Source organism: Drosophila serrata, unplaced genomic scaffold, assembly GCF_035046125.1.
Source record: "Drosophila serrata isolate PLE 108 unplaced genomic scaffold, ASM3504612v1 contig_2, whole genome shotgun sequence".
In the NCBI taxonomy this organism is placed as follows: domain Eukaryota; kingdom Metazoa; phylum Arthropoda; class Insecta; order Diptera; family Drosophilidae; genus Drosophila; species Drosophila serrata.
The window spans coordinates 15,273-33,913 of NW_028256900.1; the positions used below are offsets into that span (position 1 = coordinate 15,273).

At 36.1% G+C, this 18,641-nt stretch overlaps 3 protein-coding genes across 4 annotated transcripts; all 3 read left to right on the forward strand.

Moving 5' to 3' along the window:
* The first annotated feature begins 1,346 nt into the window (after window positions 1-1,346).
* LOC110177600 (cyclin-dependent kinase 14-like) lies at window positions 1,347-5,116 on the forward strand. Its single transcript, XM_020944395.2, has 3 exons — window positions 1,347-1,583; window positions 2,096-2,275; window positions 4,152-5,116. Exons 1-3 carry the CDS (start codon window positions 1,412-1,414, stop codon window positions 4,214-4,216), a joined length of 417 nt encoding a protein of 138 aa, XP_020800054.1. The 5' UTR covers window positions 1,347-1,411; the 3' UTR covers window positions 4,217-5,116.
* A 1,335-nt stretch (window positions 5,117-6,451) lies between these two features.
* On the forward strand, window positions 6,452-13,733 carry LOC110177601 (uncharacterized). Of its 2 annotated transcripts, none has more exons than XM_020944396.2 (5): window positions 6,452-9,542; window positions 10,672-10,811; window positions 11,459-11,670; window positions 12,345-12,540; window positions 12,605-13,733. In XM_020944396.2, the coding sequence occupies exons 1-5, from the start codon at window positions 9,378-9,380 to the stop codon at window positions 13,383-13,385; spliced, it is 1,494 nt and encodes a 497-aa protein (XP_020800055.2). In that variant the 5' UTR covers window positions 6,452-9,377; the 3' UTR covers window positions 13,386-13,733. The 2 variants fall into 2 exon arrangements, with proteins under 2 accessions (XP_020800055.2, XP_020800056.2); XM_020944397.2 differs by having other exon boundaries at window positions 11,459-11,592.
* A 145-nt stretch (window positions 13,734-13,878) lies between these two features.
* On the forward strand, window positions 13,879-15,201 carry LOC110177563 (lipase member H-A). The gene is made up of 4 exons (XM_020944336.2): window positions 13,879-14,131; window positions 14,217-14,681; window positions 14,743-14,944; window positions 15,008-15,201. The coding sequence occupies exons 1-4, from the start codon at window positions 13,897-13,899 to the stop codon at window positions 15,084-15,086; spliced, it is 981 nt and encodes a 326-aa protein (XP_020799995.2). The 5' UTR covers window positions 13,879-13,896; the 3' UTR covers window positions 15,087-15,201.
* The last annotated feature ends 3,440 nt before the right edge of the window (window positions 15,202-18,641 follow it).

Consider the following 18,641-nt stretch of genomic DNA (forward strand, 5'->3'; position numbering starts at 1 on the left):
AATTAGCACAGAACCGCTTTCCGAATTAAAATGAATGCATTTTTGGCTTAATTATGATGTTTGAAAAACATTGATTATTTAATAAAATTGCCTGTTTTCATACCATTTTGCAGGTTATTCAATTTTTAGTCAGAATCTTTTAACAGCATCAGCAAACGCTGTACGCAGATTTTTTAGCGATTTAAAAACTAGCACAGAACAGCTTTCCGAATTGAAATTTATGCATTTTTGGCTGAATTATGATATTTGGAAAACACAGATTATTTTAAAAAATTCCCTGTTTTTATACCTTTTTGTAGAGTATTAGTATTAATCAGAAGCTTATAACACAATGAAGAAATCATTTCCGACCCTATAAATCATATATATTCTTGATCAGAATGAACAGCTGAATCGATCTAGCCATGTCTTGTGGGAAAATAAATTGTTGGATATTTTTCCAAAATTTCAAAAAACGATAAGGGGTTACATCATTAAAATTGTCAAAATTTGGCCAAAAATTGAATTTTTTAAATTCAAAAACTGAGTATGCAGATTTGTTAGCGCTATAAAAATTAGCACAGAACCGCTTTCCGAATTGAAATTAATGCATTTTTGGCTTAATTATGATGTTTGAAAAACATTGATTATTTAATAAAATTGCCTGTTTTTATACCATTTTGCAGGTTATTCAATTTTTAGTCAGAATCTTTTAACAGCATCAGCAAACGCTGTACGCAGATTTGTTAGCGATTTAAAAACTAGCACAGAACAGCTTTCCGAATTGAAATTTATGCATTTTTGGCTGAATTATGATATTTGGAAAACACTGATTATTTTAAAAAATTGCCTGTTTTTATACCTTTTTGTAGAGTATAAGTATTAATCAGTATTTTTCTGTTGATTCTAATCAGGAATATATATGATATATAGGGTCGGAAATGATTCCTTCACTGTTTTATATGCTTCTGATTAAAATTATAATACCATGAAATGGTTTAAGACATTTTCTAGTATATTCCCTGAAACCGTATGCTAAAAACCCCTACGTTTATTTCTCTACAGAAAAAACCATTTTTAAAAACCCCTGTTAAAAAAAGCCACCCCTTTAGGCACACCCCCGAGTCTGTATTTATATAGTGAGCTTAAACTTTGTTTAGCTGCTGGCCAAAGAGCGGCAACAAAGATAAGCTCAGAGGTTGCCCCCGGGAGCAACGCAGGAAGTGCACGAAGCTATCTTTTACTCCAGGAAAAACTCCCTCGTCTCCTCTTTCCTCCTCTCTCTCTCTCTCTCTCTCCCCCCCTTATTTATTTAAAATTGCAATTTATTTTGCCAGAAAACAGACTTAGTTGCATTTACTTAGCCAAAAGTTTCCTCTTATTTCTCACAGATGTCCTGCTGGGCAGCACCGAGTACTCGACCTCGCTGGACATGTGGGGCGTGGGCTGCATCTTTGTGGAAATGGTTACCGGGATGCCAACGTTCCCGGGCATACGTGATACCTACGATCAGCTGGATAAGATATTTAAATTGCTGGGCACGCCCACCGAGGACACGTGGCCGGGTGTGACCCACTTTCCTGGCTACAAGCCGCACAAGTTGGGTGAGTAATTGGCTTACGGTCTACGGGTTAAGTTAATTATACCCTAGGAAAAAGTGGGGGGGGAGGTTTTTATAATTTGGCATAGATTTTTTCAAATTGCCATAAATATATATAATTTTAATCAAGTTCTTTGTGACATGGTAACATATTAACTCTTGTATGTCAATTTGTTTCCTTAGTTTTAATTTTTAGAGAAATCTTCTTAAAGTTTTTCAAGTAGCTTTCTATATATTGCTGAACATATGTCTATAAATGAAAAAAGGAACAAATCGAAGGACTATGTCTTATACTTTCCTATAAAAAAGGTTCCTAAAGTCCTATTTGTTTAGATTTATACAGGAAACTAGTCTTATTAATATTTAATAATCATCTAGTAAATCAAATTAGATTAAAATCATATTACTCAACCCTCCAGGGTATCCCTTACTTCGTTTACCCCAATATAAACCCCGTTTTAACACATTTTGTAAATATCTCCCCCATCATCATCATCTTCATGATGATTTCGGCAGGTTTCTATCGACCGAGGAAACTGGGTCACAACTTCCCACGGCTTTACGACATCATCGAGGGCGAGACGATAGCGAACGCCTTCCTGCAGCTAAATCCGGAGCAGCGTTTGGGCGCCGATGATGCACTGCAGCATCCGTACTTTGCGCAATTGCCAAAGAAACTCTACGAATTGCCAGACGGTGAGTGAATTAATGCATTAAACATTTACATGGCCAAAAGTGCGGGCCAACTTTTGGTGCATTGTCTTTTTGTGGCGGGCAAGAAAACCAATTAACAAACAGGAAAAAAAGCGAAACCCAAGAAGAAGGATGAAATGAAATGTTTGCTCAAAGTTGGCAGATTGAATGGTAGAATAAGGTAGAAAGGTGGGACACAACTCATTTAAGTTTCGCGACAATTTGTTTGCTTTCCGGAACAGTTTTTCTTCCTGGTCCGTCTGCTTAGCGCTGATATATATATTTTATATATATATATATAGTTAACAGTAATTGCATTTGCCAGTTTTAATTTGTATTTCAAGTGGTGGCAGCAGCAAAGTTTCGCAACAAGTTGAGTTGAGAAAAATAAATACAGCATAGAGTCGTCGAATGAATGCAAAGGACAAACTTGTTGGACAAATAAGGAGTAGAGTAAAGTAAAGCTCTACCAGAAAATCAAGTAATTAGATTGCGATAAGTGAGCAATGCGAATGTAAGGGCTGTCTGGGATTAAGTTTAGAATTATTCGAGTAGAAATTACAAGAAAATAAAGGGTTCTTCTTTTAGGCCTTGGGCAATTCCATTACCAAATCCATAGATTTTTTCGAGTAAATAAAATGCACATTCCCTACATTCGGTAAATGAAAACATTTTCCCAGAAAAACCAGGAAATTTAAGAGGCCAGAATAACATTTTCTCAGCAGCAATTTGGCAAATGCAATGCAAGGGGGGAGGAAAATCAACTGCAATAGAGAGAAATTTACAAACACAAATCCTCTGGCATATATATACTTTGGAATGGTATATAGGGTGCAATGGGAAAACCCAGAAAAATAAATAAATGAAGTGCAAATGCCCCTCGCAGGACTTGCACTTAATCGAGGGGCAGCTTAAACTCTGTGCTTAAAATGCGATTAACTCGTGATTTGTTTACACAAACCAAAACTCTATTTTTTTGTTCTACACTCCAAATCCAGAGTATGCTAATTTCTGGCTAAATCACAGCAACTAGGGAGACACAGAAACAAAAAACAAAATCTAGCTTCACATTGCTCATTACGTAAAGGGGGAGAGACGAGTGGTTAAAGTGGTATTTACCCATGAAACATTACGTATACGCAGCGTGGACAGATAGAATCAATTAAAACGCAACTAATGCGCTTCATTTATCATGGCCAGGGAAAAGGTCATCAGACCCAAGTGAGGTTTTTGCGGTTACAGAGGGCAACATTCATACTGTGTACTACAGTGAAGATTCGGTATAAAGGATAGATGGGGAGTTTATTGTAGAATTTAAGCAAAATTTATAGGAATTTAAGCTGTATGAATGCTTGAAAGTTATGTATAATAGAAAGAGCTACTAATATCTGTAAAGTTTTTAATACTTTTAAAAAAGTATCCACATATTTGATATGAAACATAATATAATTATATTTTAGCAACCTTTACAATACCATTTTTAATATATTATAAGAACCCTAACAAATTATAACCCCAAACAACTTCAAAATATGGTTTTAAGGCAGCTATTTCCTACAGTTTCTTTAACAGAAATCAAAAGCCAAAGAGTTTTCCCTCATTAGGGGTTCCCCTGTCTCTATTTGAGTGAGTTTTGTGGGTGGGTTTTGGGTGGTATTTTTGCGCAGAGTGTATCATGTGTGTGGCTGTGGGTGTGGCTGGGAAAATGTAATTTGGCCAAAGGCAATTTTAATTGTCGCATGGCCGTCGATGGCCGTAAATTAAATTATGTCATGGTCAGAAGGCGCCCTACACACATGTACTCATAATTTCAACTTTTTAATAACAATTTTTACCAGTTTTTTGTTAATAATTGCACACTCTCTATATATATTTACAGAGACCTCAATATTTACGGTGGAAGGCGTGCAGCTTTATACGGAGCCAAATCGACAGAATAAATGAAAATTAAAGCAAGTCCTCTCTGTGGATGGCGTACGTTTCTACTGTTAGGATATTCCCAGTCCTCAATATCCACCCATCACCGATCGATCCTGTCCTATCTAACTGTCAATCAACCTAATATCGCATCATCGACAGCCATATACTATATATATATATATATATTATACATATGTATGAGAGATACGAGAAAAAGCAACTTCTCCTTCGGCGCCCAGAAGTTTTTGTACTATAATTCTATGATAACTTTTTAGTTACTATTCGTTAGTTATATTATTCGATTTAAAAAAAAAAAAACAAAACAACAGAGGAGTGTGTGTGGAGTGAGGCGGCATTTTTTTAATTTCAGTCAAAAGATAGCTTAGATTTCGCCATCATCCTGCAGCCGAAAAAGGATACTCAGTTTAGTCAGTGTTTTTTTCTGTATTTTCATTTGTAAGCTTAACGAAATTTATATCTAGATCTTAATCTGTATTTCGTTTCCATTCTCTTTACTGTATTATTTGATTTTTATTTGTAATTATTTTTAATTGAGTGCAATTAGTGAAGAATTAATGGCTTGGCCTTTGTCTAAAACATAAAAAACAGCAATCAATTAATCAAAAATTTAATATTATTTCCAAGCAATTTACTAATTTTATAGAAAACTACAGAAGACGCTCCGCCAATATTTGTTTAGCTTTAATTTCCACTCACACAGCTCTTAAAAAATTTTATGTTTATTAATGTATGATTTTTCGTAATGCTTCCTTTACTTTGTCTTTATTAATTTCGATGCGCTGTTTAAGTGATAATTTTTGTAACTATTAAATGAATTTATGTAAAAAGCAAAGTAAAACAATCTAAAGAGAGATATATATAATTTAAAACAAATAATAAATTTAAATCATTTATACCATTTAAGTTGGCTTAATTTTGTTTTATTTTAATATTATTATGATTTAAAGTTATTTCCACAGATGATATAATGATTGATGGAGTCCTAGAAACATTTAGTCAAAGACCGGACATGGGATCAGATCACAACATTTTCGATGCAAAACTTAAGCGAATAGATAAACAATTAAAACTAGCAAAGAACGCAAATAGTAGAATCAAATTTTTAGAAATCAACCGAGAATAAATTCGTGAATTAAAATAGCCATCAAACTAAACACTAAAGTAACCTCTAACCAAAGTATTTTACATAGAGTTCGTAGCGAAAGAGAATGAAATCCAAGTCGAAGCCCAAAAAATCCATTTACCATAAATCTAAGAAACGTAATGGCCAAAAACCAACCGAGAGACAGAGAGGACTTGAGAATCACTCAAGAAGTTCAAAGAAGAGAGCTAACAAATGTGCAAATTATGAATCAAAGACACTTTCACATGGTTTTGAAACAAGAAAATATGAATCAAAATGACGATTTGAGTATAGAGCAAAGCGTAGAACAAAATATATATGAAAATGAATATCAAATATATGAAATCTATGAGCCAATTTGAGTTGTAGGCAATCAAATTGCTAAGATTCTACGATCAGCGATCCTGGCCTGCAGTTCCTTAGGGTTTATCATTAAGGACCTTTAGAAAACAACTTGAACCCACGGCCAGTGATTATATTTTGTAGCAAAAGAAAAAAAGAAAAATACAAACAACAACGTAAGAGTAAAATTTAAACTAAAGCGAAAAACAAAACCAAATGAAAACAAAAGAAATATTTCAAATGAATAAACTTTTTCTGTGATTTATGAAAAAAGTATGCAAAACACACACACACACACTGCAGCAAAATAAACACACACACACTGGCAGACACACTTGCGAAAAGAGAATAAACAATTAAACTAAATGAAAACTAGGCACTTTAGACAACAACAAAGAATATAAAGTAGAGGCAAAATTGTTTAGAATTATTTGCTAGCAAAAAAGGAATGAAAAGAAAAAGTACATAGAAACCGAAACAAAATTTGCACGCACTCTGAAAATTGGAAAAAGGAAAATGCGAAAAGCTGAACGAGGTAAACAGTGGATTTTGTATTTTCGGTTTTCTGCAAAAACAGTTTTTCCCCCCATTAATTATAGGCATTGGATCAGAGAGTTCGATCAGAGAGATCGCAAAACAAAGCTAAACAACGCACTTTTGCACTTTTCCCATCCCGAAGGTTACGTCCATAGTTTTTAAGCCAATGAGCCAACAATGGAACACAAATCGAATCGAATCGAAATGAAATTGAGCGAAAATTGATCGGGTTTTCGTTTCCGAAAAGAAAAAACAACAGATTCATTAAATGCAATTTTATCAGACAAGTCAATGATTTTTCGAGGCATTTTCCACACTCCAATTGATTATGTTTTATTGCACAACACATTCGAGTAGAAGGAAAGGAAGAACAGAACTAAGCTAATCCCTAAAACGTAATCGAACAAAAAATGGTAAATAAACTAAGAATGTTTTTAGCGGAACGTGTGTCTCTCTAGTTGTATTCTATTCTAGTAGCTAAGCGGCAGGGCATATTCCTTGACCCTCCTCTCCCATAAATAGAGTTCTTGGAGAGCCCTGAGGAACGAAAGGTAAAATGAACGGAGTAGAACGGCATACGAATAAGGAACTTAAATAATTTTAATGCATTGAATTTGTCGTAAATATATTTAATGTACCTTTGTTAAAAACAAGAAAAAAAAATAAATAAAAAGTAAATCTATTAACACAAATTACGAATAGAAAACAAACTCTCGGAGGCAGATATATAGAGTTTAGTAGATGAAGCATGCAAATTTTTATGTTTACCTCGTAAGCATTTTTGTATAGTTAAAAAGAAGGCCCGAAAAAATATATAAAAAGAATGACAATTTTGTAAATATTTGTAGTTGATTTCTAAGTAGCGAAAGGTGAGCAAAAATACCAATATTTGAAAGGAAATAAGCAAAGGGACAAAATATTGAATGTTTATGATTTATAAAAACAAAACACACACACACAAAATGGAATGGCAACTAAATACAATTTGAATATAAGTTCAACCTGTACAATAATTTAATATTAAATAAAAAATTGAAAATTAAAGAAAAAAATCATTGTTTATTCTCTATAATATATGAGGGTAAGACATCAAATGTATCTTTATTTATTTTCTGTCATATAATTAGACTTTGCTCCAGTTTGAGGCTTTGATTAATTGAATGACCGTCCCCGGCCCATAAATAATAATAATTTTTGATTATTCGAAATTTTTGTTGGCATGCTTTGAAATTAACCCATGCCCGATTTCGAGCAATTGAAATAATTCAAGAGGATGACAAGATGTTGGAGCAAAATAATGGAGGAAAATGGTTGGGAGCTCCCACAGCAAAAGGCATTAATTATGTAAATGACACAACTCTTTTTTTATTCGGCCAAACAATATATATATATATATATCTTGGATGTTAAGAAACTTTTTCCCCAATTCCTCAGGCGATTGCGTCATCTTGAGCCCGGCAATTCATCTCTATTCATCTTGGCCGCAAATAGAGTTGGCTTTAAGCTTTGGGCCCTGACTTTTGGTATCTGCAGGCGAGCATCTTCACCGCCTCACGATTCATCTCTGCTGTGCAGCTGGGCAATTGCAAAGGTTCCCCTTAGATGACCAACTCAGAGGCAGCTGTGTGGACCTTCGACAATCCATAAAACCCATTTGCAGTGAGTTGTAATTAAATGTGACATAATGCGGAACCGCGGAACCTTAAAGGCAAACTCCGATCATCGTGATGCATTCGCATCCATATTTATTCTGCTCGTGAAGCTTGCATTATATTTCCATTCGATGATGATGACGACTAAGGCCAAAATCCATATAAATAAGACTGTATATACGCGTGGAATTTTCTATAAATAGCCTGTCAACGTCGTTGGGGGGAAAATCACAGAGAGAGACCGACAGACCAACTTGGCCGACTGCCATAAAATGCGATTACTCATCCAATTGCTCAGGTAAACCCTTTTTTATCGGAGCAAATTCTTAATTATGGTTTTGCATATTGAGGCAGGTTTCTCAACAAAGTGTCAATGAATGACATTTGCATAAAGTAATTAGCATGCAAGCTACACTCGGAGGCATCATGAGAATGCTTGGAAGTGAGTTTGCAATTAAAATGGGGAAACTAGGTTTAGTGACGGTAAATCATTATGACTACCAGCTTTTTTTTAAATAAAATATTTAATAAAGCCTCAGCAGGTAACAGAATTTATGAGCAAACAAAGTTCAAGTAGTTCTTTACGAACTTCACACTTTTTATTTCACTTAATTAGCATTCAATTTGGACTAGAATTACTTCAGTAAAGGCCAAGCTCATGAAGGCAATGATACAGGTAATATTTTTCAGGTAATCAATCCACAAACAATTTGCCATATTAATTAGCATAAAATATATATACCACAAGTGCAGAGAAAATAATTTACAAGTATGTTTTAGATAGAAATAATAAGAGAAAAGTTGTAGATATATGATATTTCTTTATAAACGTTTGTGTATGGTATTTTAATCATTGTTTTGTATATTAAAAATTTATAATAGAATTATTACAATCAATTATTTAATTTATCCTCTTCAAGCTTAAGTTAATCTCCTAATTATTATTCTTTCTCTCCCAAATTCTTCCCATTAAAATTCCTCTTTAATCACAGACTAAAATTTAGCTCAAGACTAGTAGTTCTCTATCTTTCCATGGCCAATTAATAATTCCCAGCTGGTCTTCATCCCACTCTTAACAAGACATTGCAAATTCATTTGGCATGCCACACGTTCGTCACCCAAAATGATTGACAGCCTCAAAGAAGCTAAACAAAAAAAGCCAGGGGATTTTTTACCCGTCTCCCCAAACAAACATGTAAACAAAGCAGAGAGACGATCCCTAAAATTGAGATACAAACAACAAAAAAAAACACCATACAATCTTGAAGAATTCAATGCTTGGCATTCTCCAATTCTCTCAAAAGCTTTCAAGAAAAGCTTCTCAGAGAGGGGATCTCCCCATTGAGTCTGGGGAAATATATACATTCAGTAACATAACGAATCTTGACCGGAACGGACGCAATCTGTAGTGATATCTGTAGTGATCAAATATATATGTTATATATATTGCCTGCACAAGACAAAATTAGTGAATGATTTACGTTTTGGCGTGTAAACAAAAGTGACAAAAATGATGAGCCACCAATTAGTGGCTTTGGCCATCGGTATCTTGGCCATCACGATCTGTGGTTTTGCCGCTGGTTCTTTGGTGGAAACACCTGGCGTAACCCAGGCCCCGCCTCCACTGCCGCCCCAAGTGAACCCTGCGCGGTCGCGCGTGCGCAACAACTTCCGAGTGCGTTTAATACAGTGTTAATACAACAGCAACAGACGATCGAAAGATTAAACTTGAATATAAATATTAAGAGAGCTGTTTAAATACAAAAGGAATATCGATATGATTTAATAGAGAGTGTCATATAATTAAAATAAATAAAATACAACAATAAAATCCACAAGAATAACAACTTATGGTGTTTCTAAATAAAAGAAAATGGTGTTAGAAATCATATTATTGTACCCTTGCAAGGGTATTATAATTGTTTTCAGAAGCTTATAATTTCCGAAGGAATCATTTCTGATATCATATATATTCTTGATCAAAATCAACAGGAGAATCGATCTGGGGGGATTGAGGATGCAGATTTATTAACCTGATAAAAACTAGGACAGGACAGCTTCCCGAATTAAAATTAATGAATTTTTGGATTAGTTATGAGAATTTTAAACTTTCAATTGTCAACCAAATTTTCCTATAAAAGTATCAATAAATATTGGTTAAAAGAATATTTTATGCTTAATTATGATCGATTTTCGATTCTTGAAATGACTTGAAATGTATACAAAAATTTACAATATAAGAAAACGAGTCAATAATATTACCTCTGTCCGTTTTTTAAATCTGAAAAGAAATAATATATGATTAATATCACAAAATAATTGCTTTTACTACATCTAATATATTTTTAAAACATATAAATCAAGCTTTTTTGAGCCTTCTCGGAATTCATTATAACAAATATATTTTCAATTCAACAGAAACTATAAAACACCAAGAATAAACAAATGATTAATAACCAAAGAGAATGCTTATAAAAATGGCAAGCCAAGAGCTTTGCCTAAGATAAATATATTACAAAAAGTGTTGTGTTTGAAAAAAGAGCGGAAAATAAAAGCAAGATAAATATATTATTCATTGCTTTTTTGTTTGCGAGATATTTAACATAACTCGATGTGATTTTAATGTGAATTTTAAAACAGCAAGCTCTCTTAGCTTTGTTTACTCTTTCGATCGTTTACTGTAATGTGACTTTTGGCCAACAGCAGCCGCAGCAGGTTTCGTTTTGGCCAGAAACAAGTTCAATGCGCTGGCCTCGTGTTTGCTTAATGATTTGTGTATTTCCCTTTCTGTGTCCCTCTCTCAGACCCCTGGAAGTTATCCAGTCCCTTCAAGTCCTGCTCGATGTGATTACAAGGAGCTGATGACCAATCTTCATGATCGCGTTGGCATCTTGGTGACCTTGGACGAGGACCAGCGCCATCGACTGGAAGTCATCGATAAGAAGTGGGTATAGCTCATCTTTATGAGAAGGGAACTGGTTTGGTTACGCATAGGTACATCATCATCATCATCATCATCATCATGATGAAATAGTATCTATACAAACCGGTAGAAAAAGAAATATGTTTAAAAACACACAAACGACATGAGGCAATAATATCTATTGGAATTTGGCACTTTTCGATGACTCTTTGAATTGACAGAACAAAGCAAAAAAATTATCCATGAAGCTGTCTGCTTTTTCGGTCAAATTTTATTTTTAAAATTCCACTGAAATTTTCTGCCAATTTTTCGCACGCCTGCTGAGAGTGTTTATCACTTCGGTTCGGTTTTTAATGTTTAAACAGCTCTCTCGCCGTGCAGCCTGTTTGGTTAATATATTTTCGACTTTGTTGGCTTTAATTAGCTGTTCTTATTTACGATCGAAAAAGGGGGAATAGAAGCCAGCAAATGCCAAATACAAAATACGAAACAAAAGCATCTTATAAATAGTTGATAAACGAGCGGAACTTTAAAGAAACGGAGAATAATGTAAATGAAACAAGCTACTAATCAGGGAGGTCGCTGGAAATGGGTCTCGATGATAGCAAACAAAGCTCTAGTTAGTTTTACTTATTTCTGAAATTATTTTATTATATTATATATTCCAGATTGGATCAACTGGTGGACAGCAGCGAGGCTCGTATGGAGTCAATGAAGGTCCAGCAGCTGAATTTCCAGCAACGCTTGGATAGCTTCGAGCACATTCAACGCCTCTCGAGAAACACTTTGGATGAACTAAAAGGTGAAACCGATAAGGTTTTTGGTCCACGAGCTGTTAGGGAATTGAAGAACAGGCTAAGAAATCGCAGAAAGATGAATGGTAACCCTAAGAACTTAATGTTGTGCGATTAATATAGATGTTGTGATATATATTTACTACAGAAACTTGAAAGAAATTTATAGAAAGAAGCTCTCTTCAGGAACCTGAAATTTCTATATCTTTGCATCGAAAATCAGTCATAACTTTGCCAAAAATGGTTTAATTTCCGAACAGATAGATTTTCTGTGCTAGTTTTTATTAGGTTAACAAATCTGGATACTCAGTTTAAGTTTTAATTTTTATCAAATTTTTGCACATTTTAACGATGTAACCCCTTTTAAAAATTTCAAAAATTCTCAAAAATTTGCAAAATTTATTTTTTGCCCGAACATGGCTAAATCGATTTGGCTTTTATTTCAGATCAAGAATATATATGATTTATGGGGTCGGAAATGACTTCTTCACTGCATTTCATGCTTCAGACTAAAATTATGAAACCCTAAAAGGGTATAAATATTAAAACTTGATCTTCTTGGCTCTTATTCAAACAATGAATTATATTTTAGGCTAAAACAATTAAAAGAAGCAAATAGTTGCAAAATTATGTGTCCTTACCATAGTGATTCTAGAATTTTGGTATACCTTTTATGAGATGTTTAAATTTAATTTAAAGTTTCTTGTTCATATTTAATGTAATTTTAAACTAACTAAACTCCTTTCCAACTCCAAAACAGATATATCTCGCACTGTCAGAGCCATTCCCCAGGATCAGTCTGCAGCTGCCACAGGCTCCTCTGATGGTCAGGACTTCAATGCCTCCAACTTGAGTGTCTCGGATCGTTTGGATGCCTTGGCCACCCTGCTGACCTCGACGGCACTCAATGTCCGTGCTGTGCAATATGATGTGGCGAAGCTCGCTCAGTCCATCAAGTAAGCAAGTAACATTTTAATTACTAATTAACATAATTAATCATTATAATTCGTATTCCTTTAGTCGCCAACGTCGTGTGTCCCATCGCAAGGGCTTGGGCCAAGGACCAGGTCAAGGTCAGCAGCCGCCCATCTTCTACGGTCCATCGGGACCGGGTGGTTACCAGCCCTCGTCCTTCACCCGACCTCCCAGCAGCTGCCAGCAGTCTTTCCTCGCCGTCGAGGGCATCCTCAAGGTGCAACTCACACCCGAATCGGAGTCCTTTTACGTGGCCTGCGATGAGGATTGGACAGTGATCCTAAATCGCAGCACCGATGAGCTGAACTTTGAACGCGGTTGGTTGGACTACAAGGATGGCTTTGGCAATCTGGCTGGTGATTTCTTCATTGGCCTGAATAAGCTCCATGCTTTGACCTCATCTGCCATTCATGAATTGCGCATAGTTCTCGAGGATTTTGCGGGCAACGTGGCGTATGCGGGATATTCCACATTTGCCATTGGAAGTGAAAAGGAATTGTATCCTCTAAATTTGCTTGGTAGATTCCAAAACGATCTTACCCCATCGGCGGGGGATTCCCTGTCATATCATGCGGGTGCCAAGTTTAGTACCGTAGATGCCGATAATGATAATTGCATTGATTGCAGCTGCGCCCAGAAACACAAGGGTGCAGGATGGTACAATAATTGTGGCACCAACAATTTATTGGGTCAATATTTCCAACAGAATTATGTCCAAGCTGGAGAGACGGGCATCTTTTGGGATACGTTCCAGGGCAAGGATTATTCGTTGAAGAGAGTCAGGATGATGATACGACCAGTTAACGAGGAAGAGGCCAGGCGATAGGATATATAATGATATAGAAGAGTGTCCTGAGGTCTCTCTTAAAACGAAGGAAGAGATAAGGAATTAATAGAGCTTTGAAATCACTTTAAAATCCCTTCAAGATTTCTCAGGCACTCTCTAAACAATATCATTATCCAACTGCCATCTCCGAATTCAGGGATAACCCAGCATCGAAACGAAATTCAAAATCGTATCAAAATCAAATCGCGAATGAGTATAAACATTGCTTGCATTTTAACCCTAGCTTTAGTCTCCTCGACTCCCCTCTGTCTGTGCGTGTATATGTGTGTAATATTTATGGAAAATTACTTAATATCTAGATAATAAAGTAATGTTATGTGTACTCTCCACCAAGTGCGTCATCATTCTCGTGGGGATCGCATTTCGCTAATCAATCGATTAGCTGAAATGTAGCATGCAGCATGCCATATTCTGAGGTACTATATAAATAAGACGACTTCAGAACGAGATTTCATCTTGATTCAATAGAGCAACGTGCTTGGATCTAGACATGGCCAAGAGTAGCTTTTGCCTGGTTCCTATAATTTGCCAGTTTCTGGGCCTGCAAGCCGCTTTACTAGACACCTTGGTGGATCAGAGTAATATATACTATCTCAAGGCATCCGCAACCGAGGAACTGCTGCTGTCCAAAGTGGATCAAGTGGAGAGATTGGACTCTGTCAAGTTGATTGTTCATGGATATTTGGGATCAAGGACTCATGGCTCCATAATGCCACTGAGAAATGGTGAGAAAAGAAGGATTTATAGGAACAAAAGCAAAATAATCGAAGGTTATATAGATATATTAATAAATAAACCTTCGTTTTAAAGCCTATACAGCCCAGGGTTATGACAATGTCTTGGTGGCCGACTGGGGACCTGTGGCCAATTTGGATTATCCCACCTCCCGTTTGGCAGTCAAAAAAGTAGGTCACATTTTGGCCAAAATCCTTGAAGAGTTCCTGCAACGCCATGGCATCGCCACAGAGGGAGTTCATGTCATAGGTCACAGCTTAGGAGCACATATTGCGGGACGCATTGGTCGTTATTTTAATGGAACTCTTGGCAGAGTCACAGGCTTGGATCCCGCTCTGCCCCTCTTCTCGAGTCGAGCCGATGACAGTCTGCACTCGAATGCCGCTCAATTTGTGGATGTCATACACACGGATTATCCTTTATTTGGAGATCTGAGACCCCGAGGTTCGGTGGATTTTTATCCCAATTTTGGACAGGCTCCGCAGCCGGGATGCGAGGATCTGGATCTGATTGCTGCCAGTAAGCTCCTTCACGAGGCTTGTAAGCTTGTCTATCTCTGAGATTTTTTAACAATTATTTATTATTTCCTCCAATTCCCCAGACAGTTGCAGTCACAATCGCGCTGTCTTGTTTTATGCCGAATCTATAGGCATGCCCCAGAATTTTCCAGCTATTTCGTGCAGCTTTCAAGCCATTAAAAGTCGGCGTATTGAGAGTTGTTTAAAAGAAAAATTAGCTACTAATAATACAGAAACTATACCGGAAGATCGGGTAATATATATGGGCGAGCATGTGGATCGCAGGTGTGTATAAATAAATTAATTAAACACCTAAAGTTTTGATTTTAATTCGAAATTTCTCATCAGCGCCACCTTGTATTTTTATTTGGCAACCAATGCAGCGCCGCCTTACGGCCAAGGCAGGAACTCAAAGGTTTTAAGTTGAATTTATAGAAAACTATTTTAATTAAAGTATAATTAACCCTTAAATTTTATTGAAACCGCTATTCCGTTTATTTATTAATTTAATTTTTAATAAAATAATTATTTTTAATTCTTAACACTGAAATACTTTCAGTCACAGATGGCGCTGGCAAGACCTCTAGGTCTGAAAACTTGAACATTTCTTTGCTAGACCTGGCAGCATTTTCTAAATATTCACCACAGAGGTGAATTTTTAAAGTTCAAATAAAATTTAAGCGCAAAAATTCAAATTTTCAAGAGAATTTTCGTATATTAAAAACAAAAATTAAAATACATTTAACCTAATTATTAATAACACTTTAAGGATAGAAATGCAAACCTACAACCATTTCTTCTATTTATTATCCCCTTAATTCCTGCACATTTTCTTGCCACTTCTAATTATGTTTTCCCCCATTTTCTATTGCCATTAAATTCCTACGCCAATCAGCAAATGATTTTCAATTTGCAGCAATCAAATATTTCCGCAATCCTGTTCGCTTCATAAATCACAAGCCTTTTATGAATGGAAAGAACGAGCGAAGTAACAAACAAACAAACAAGCAAACAGATGGCAAATAATGCCTGATTCCGAACCTGAATCCACACAAACGACCGAACCGACTCGCGGATTATTTATGGGCCAATAACTTTACAGCTAAACGCTCATCTACATTTAATGGCGATAATTTTTGACGCAATTTGGAAAACAGACATGCCAAGCCGGCGGTCTTGGCCCGAAGACATCTCCCAGAGGAAGTTGGCCTACAAAACGAGACGAGGCATCAGGCAGCAGCCAGCAACCGCAGAAGATAACGCCAAAAACACTTGACACCTTCCTTGGCTTCTTCTTGGCTAAAACTGTGCTGGTGCTCGATGGTTCTGGTAACTCGTTTTGTTTCCATTTCATGGCTATCGGGCAAAGGCACTGAGAAAAACTCGAAGCCTCTTAATAATATAACAGATATGATTCTTAAAGTGAAGTTAATTAATTAAAGAAGATGAATTTGCTCACAAAAACATCACTTTTATATAAAATCTAGTTTATTTAAATTGCTTTCCAACTTCTTTTTAGTTTATATTTGCTAATTCTTTTTTATTGTATTTTTCAGTCACCTTTTAATATTTCTTTCAGTGCTAAGAATGCGTGAAGAGACCAAACGAAATGACCAATAAAAAGAGGACCAACCATCGTGGCCAACAAAGGCGGTGATCGTAAATTCTGAATGTGTAAAAGAGAGTCGCCACTAAAAGGAGCAGGAATGCTGTAAATTTGGGGATTTTGAGATGGCAACAGCTGCTTGTCTCGAAAGAAAAACCACCGAAATGGTGGGTGGTTTCAGCTTCAGGTGGTTTTAAAGGGTTTCAGGTGTTTCAAGGGGTTACCATCCGAAAACAGAGATCATCTAAAATAATGATTCCACAAATTGTACAAAAATCGTATGAAAATCATATAAAAATCGAACACAAATCGATTTCAGGCTTCATTAGCTGCCACCCTGCGTACAGGAAACTCCCGGACTTTGGCTTTTCCTTTGTCTTTCGACCAGCTCTGTTTTCCACGGGTGAAAATCCAGCAAGTTAGCCGCTCTATTGATGCTCGGTCAACCATTTCTGAATGTTTGCTGAATGTTTTTTTCCCTTTTGTTTACCGAAAGCCGCGCGCCAAAGTCTGCTCTTTGGCTATGCGTTCTCAATATTTTCTCGTTTCCACTTCCACTTCTGTTTTCCATTTTCCATCATTTCCCTTTGACGCGATTTCCCCATTTCCATGCGTTCTTTTTTTTATATAGTTGTTGTTGTCGTTGTTGTATCAGCAACCACCTCTGTAGAATTTGTGTCATCCGTTTGGCTTTTCCTGTGCGCGCTTCTCTACTACATATTTTCCCCCCATGGCTTTAATTTCTGTTTGCTGGGAAAGTAAAACAAAGCGAGAGTTGTTGACTCTTGATTCTGACTGTCCGGGAGGTTAAGGGTTTCCCCGAGGAGAACGTGCCAATGACCAATGTTCTGCTCTAATTCAAATTTGAAGTTGAAGTTGAAGTTTACTTTGAGAATGTGCTGGGAAGTTGATAGGAATCGCTTTTAAGGTGGGGGAGACTTGGGAGGTTTTTTCTGGGAATTTTGTTTAGTCTTATTTAAATTTAAAGCAAGAAATGCCAGAGAAATATGACAGCCTTTTTTATTATTTATTAAATTTTTAGGTTGTCATTTAGAACAAAGAGGTTTGTCTGTATAAAAATAAATAAACAGCGAAATATCTAGCTTGTTTCCTCATAGTTTTCCTGGAATTAAAACTATCTCGATCAATCAAAGCTAGGCTTACGCATTCTTTGATTCAAAATGAATCAATCTTTTATAAGACAATTTTTTCGACTTATCAAAGTTTCAAAAACTCATAACTCTGTCAAAAATGCAATGATTTTAATTCGGAAAGCTCTGCTATGCCAATTTTTATTAGGTTAATAATTCTACATACTCATTTTAAAATGTAAAAAAATGAACTTTTTTATCAAATTTTTATGATTTTAACGATGTAACCCCTTATAAAATTTTGAAAAATTTCGAAAATGTATTTTTCTACCTGATCGATTCAGTTTTAGATGCTGATCAAGAATATATATGATTTATAGGGTCGGAAATGACTCCTTTACAAATTACAAGCTTCTCACTGATATTACAATACCCTGCAAGGGTATAAGGGTATATCTTATATAGCAACTTGAAATTTGGGGTTTTACTAAAATGTATATAAAGTTATTCACCCCTCAAAAAATCGATTAATCCCTTGACTAACTTCCTTATCCTGTTTTCTCCTTTCCGCTCTTATTTTTCAGGCCCCCTGCTGTCTTTGTATTTTAACTTATATATGTAATTCCTCACATGTTTTGACACATTTCTTAATGGCACCTCGCACACACACACACACACACAGAGGAACACACCTGAGAGCCATACACAGGTAACAAACGAACAAAAAAATACAAAAAGGAGTAAAAGAGAGCCAAAGGCAGAGGACAAAATGAACAAATGCAAACACAAAGCCGGGGAGACAAGAAGAGAAATGATATTGTAATTGGCAATCGTTGTTGTGCATAAATCACATGCATAAATATTCAACCTGAAGGCAAGGAGTTCGCCTCCTGCTTCTCTTCCCTTACCAACAAAGTCGTTAGTTCAAGTCAAATGTTGTTGTTTTCCAATTGGAAAATTTTTCATTAACTAATTGAACATTTTATGGCAGACAGCGGGCAGTAAAGGACTTGCAAGGAGTCGCACACAGACAAGGGGGAACCACAATGGCGCCAATATTGAATGGCAAACAACCCCCCAATGTTTCCTTGTATGGCCACCATTTTCCACCCGATTTTGACCCCATTTTTCCCCCACTTTTCCACTTTTTCCCCCCCAACTTTTTTCACCTTTCTGCCGCATAAAAAACAGGCCATGGCAAGACAATGAACGGACAATGTTAGACAGCCAGGACACGAAGGGACGATGGCCCAAATGGGCAAACAAACTGGCACACACACACACA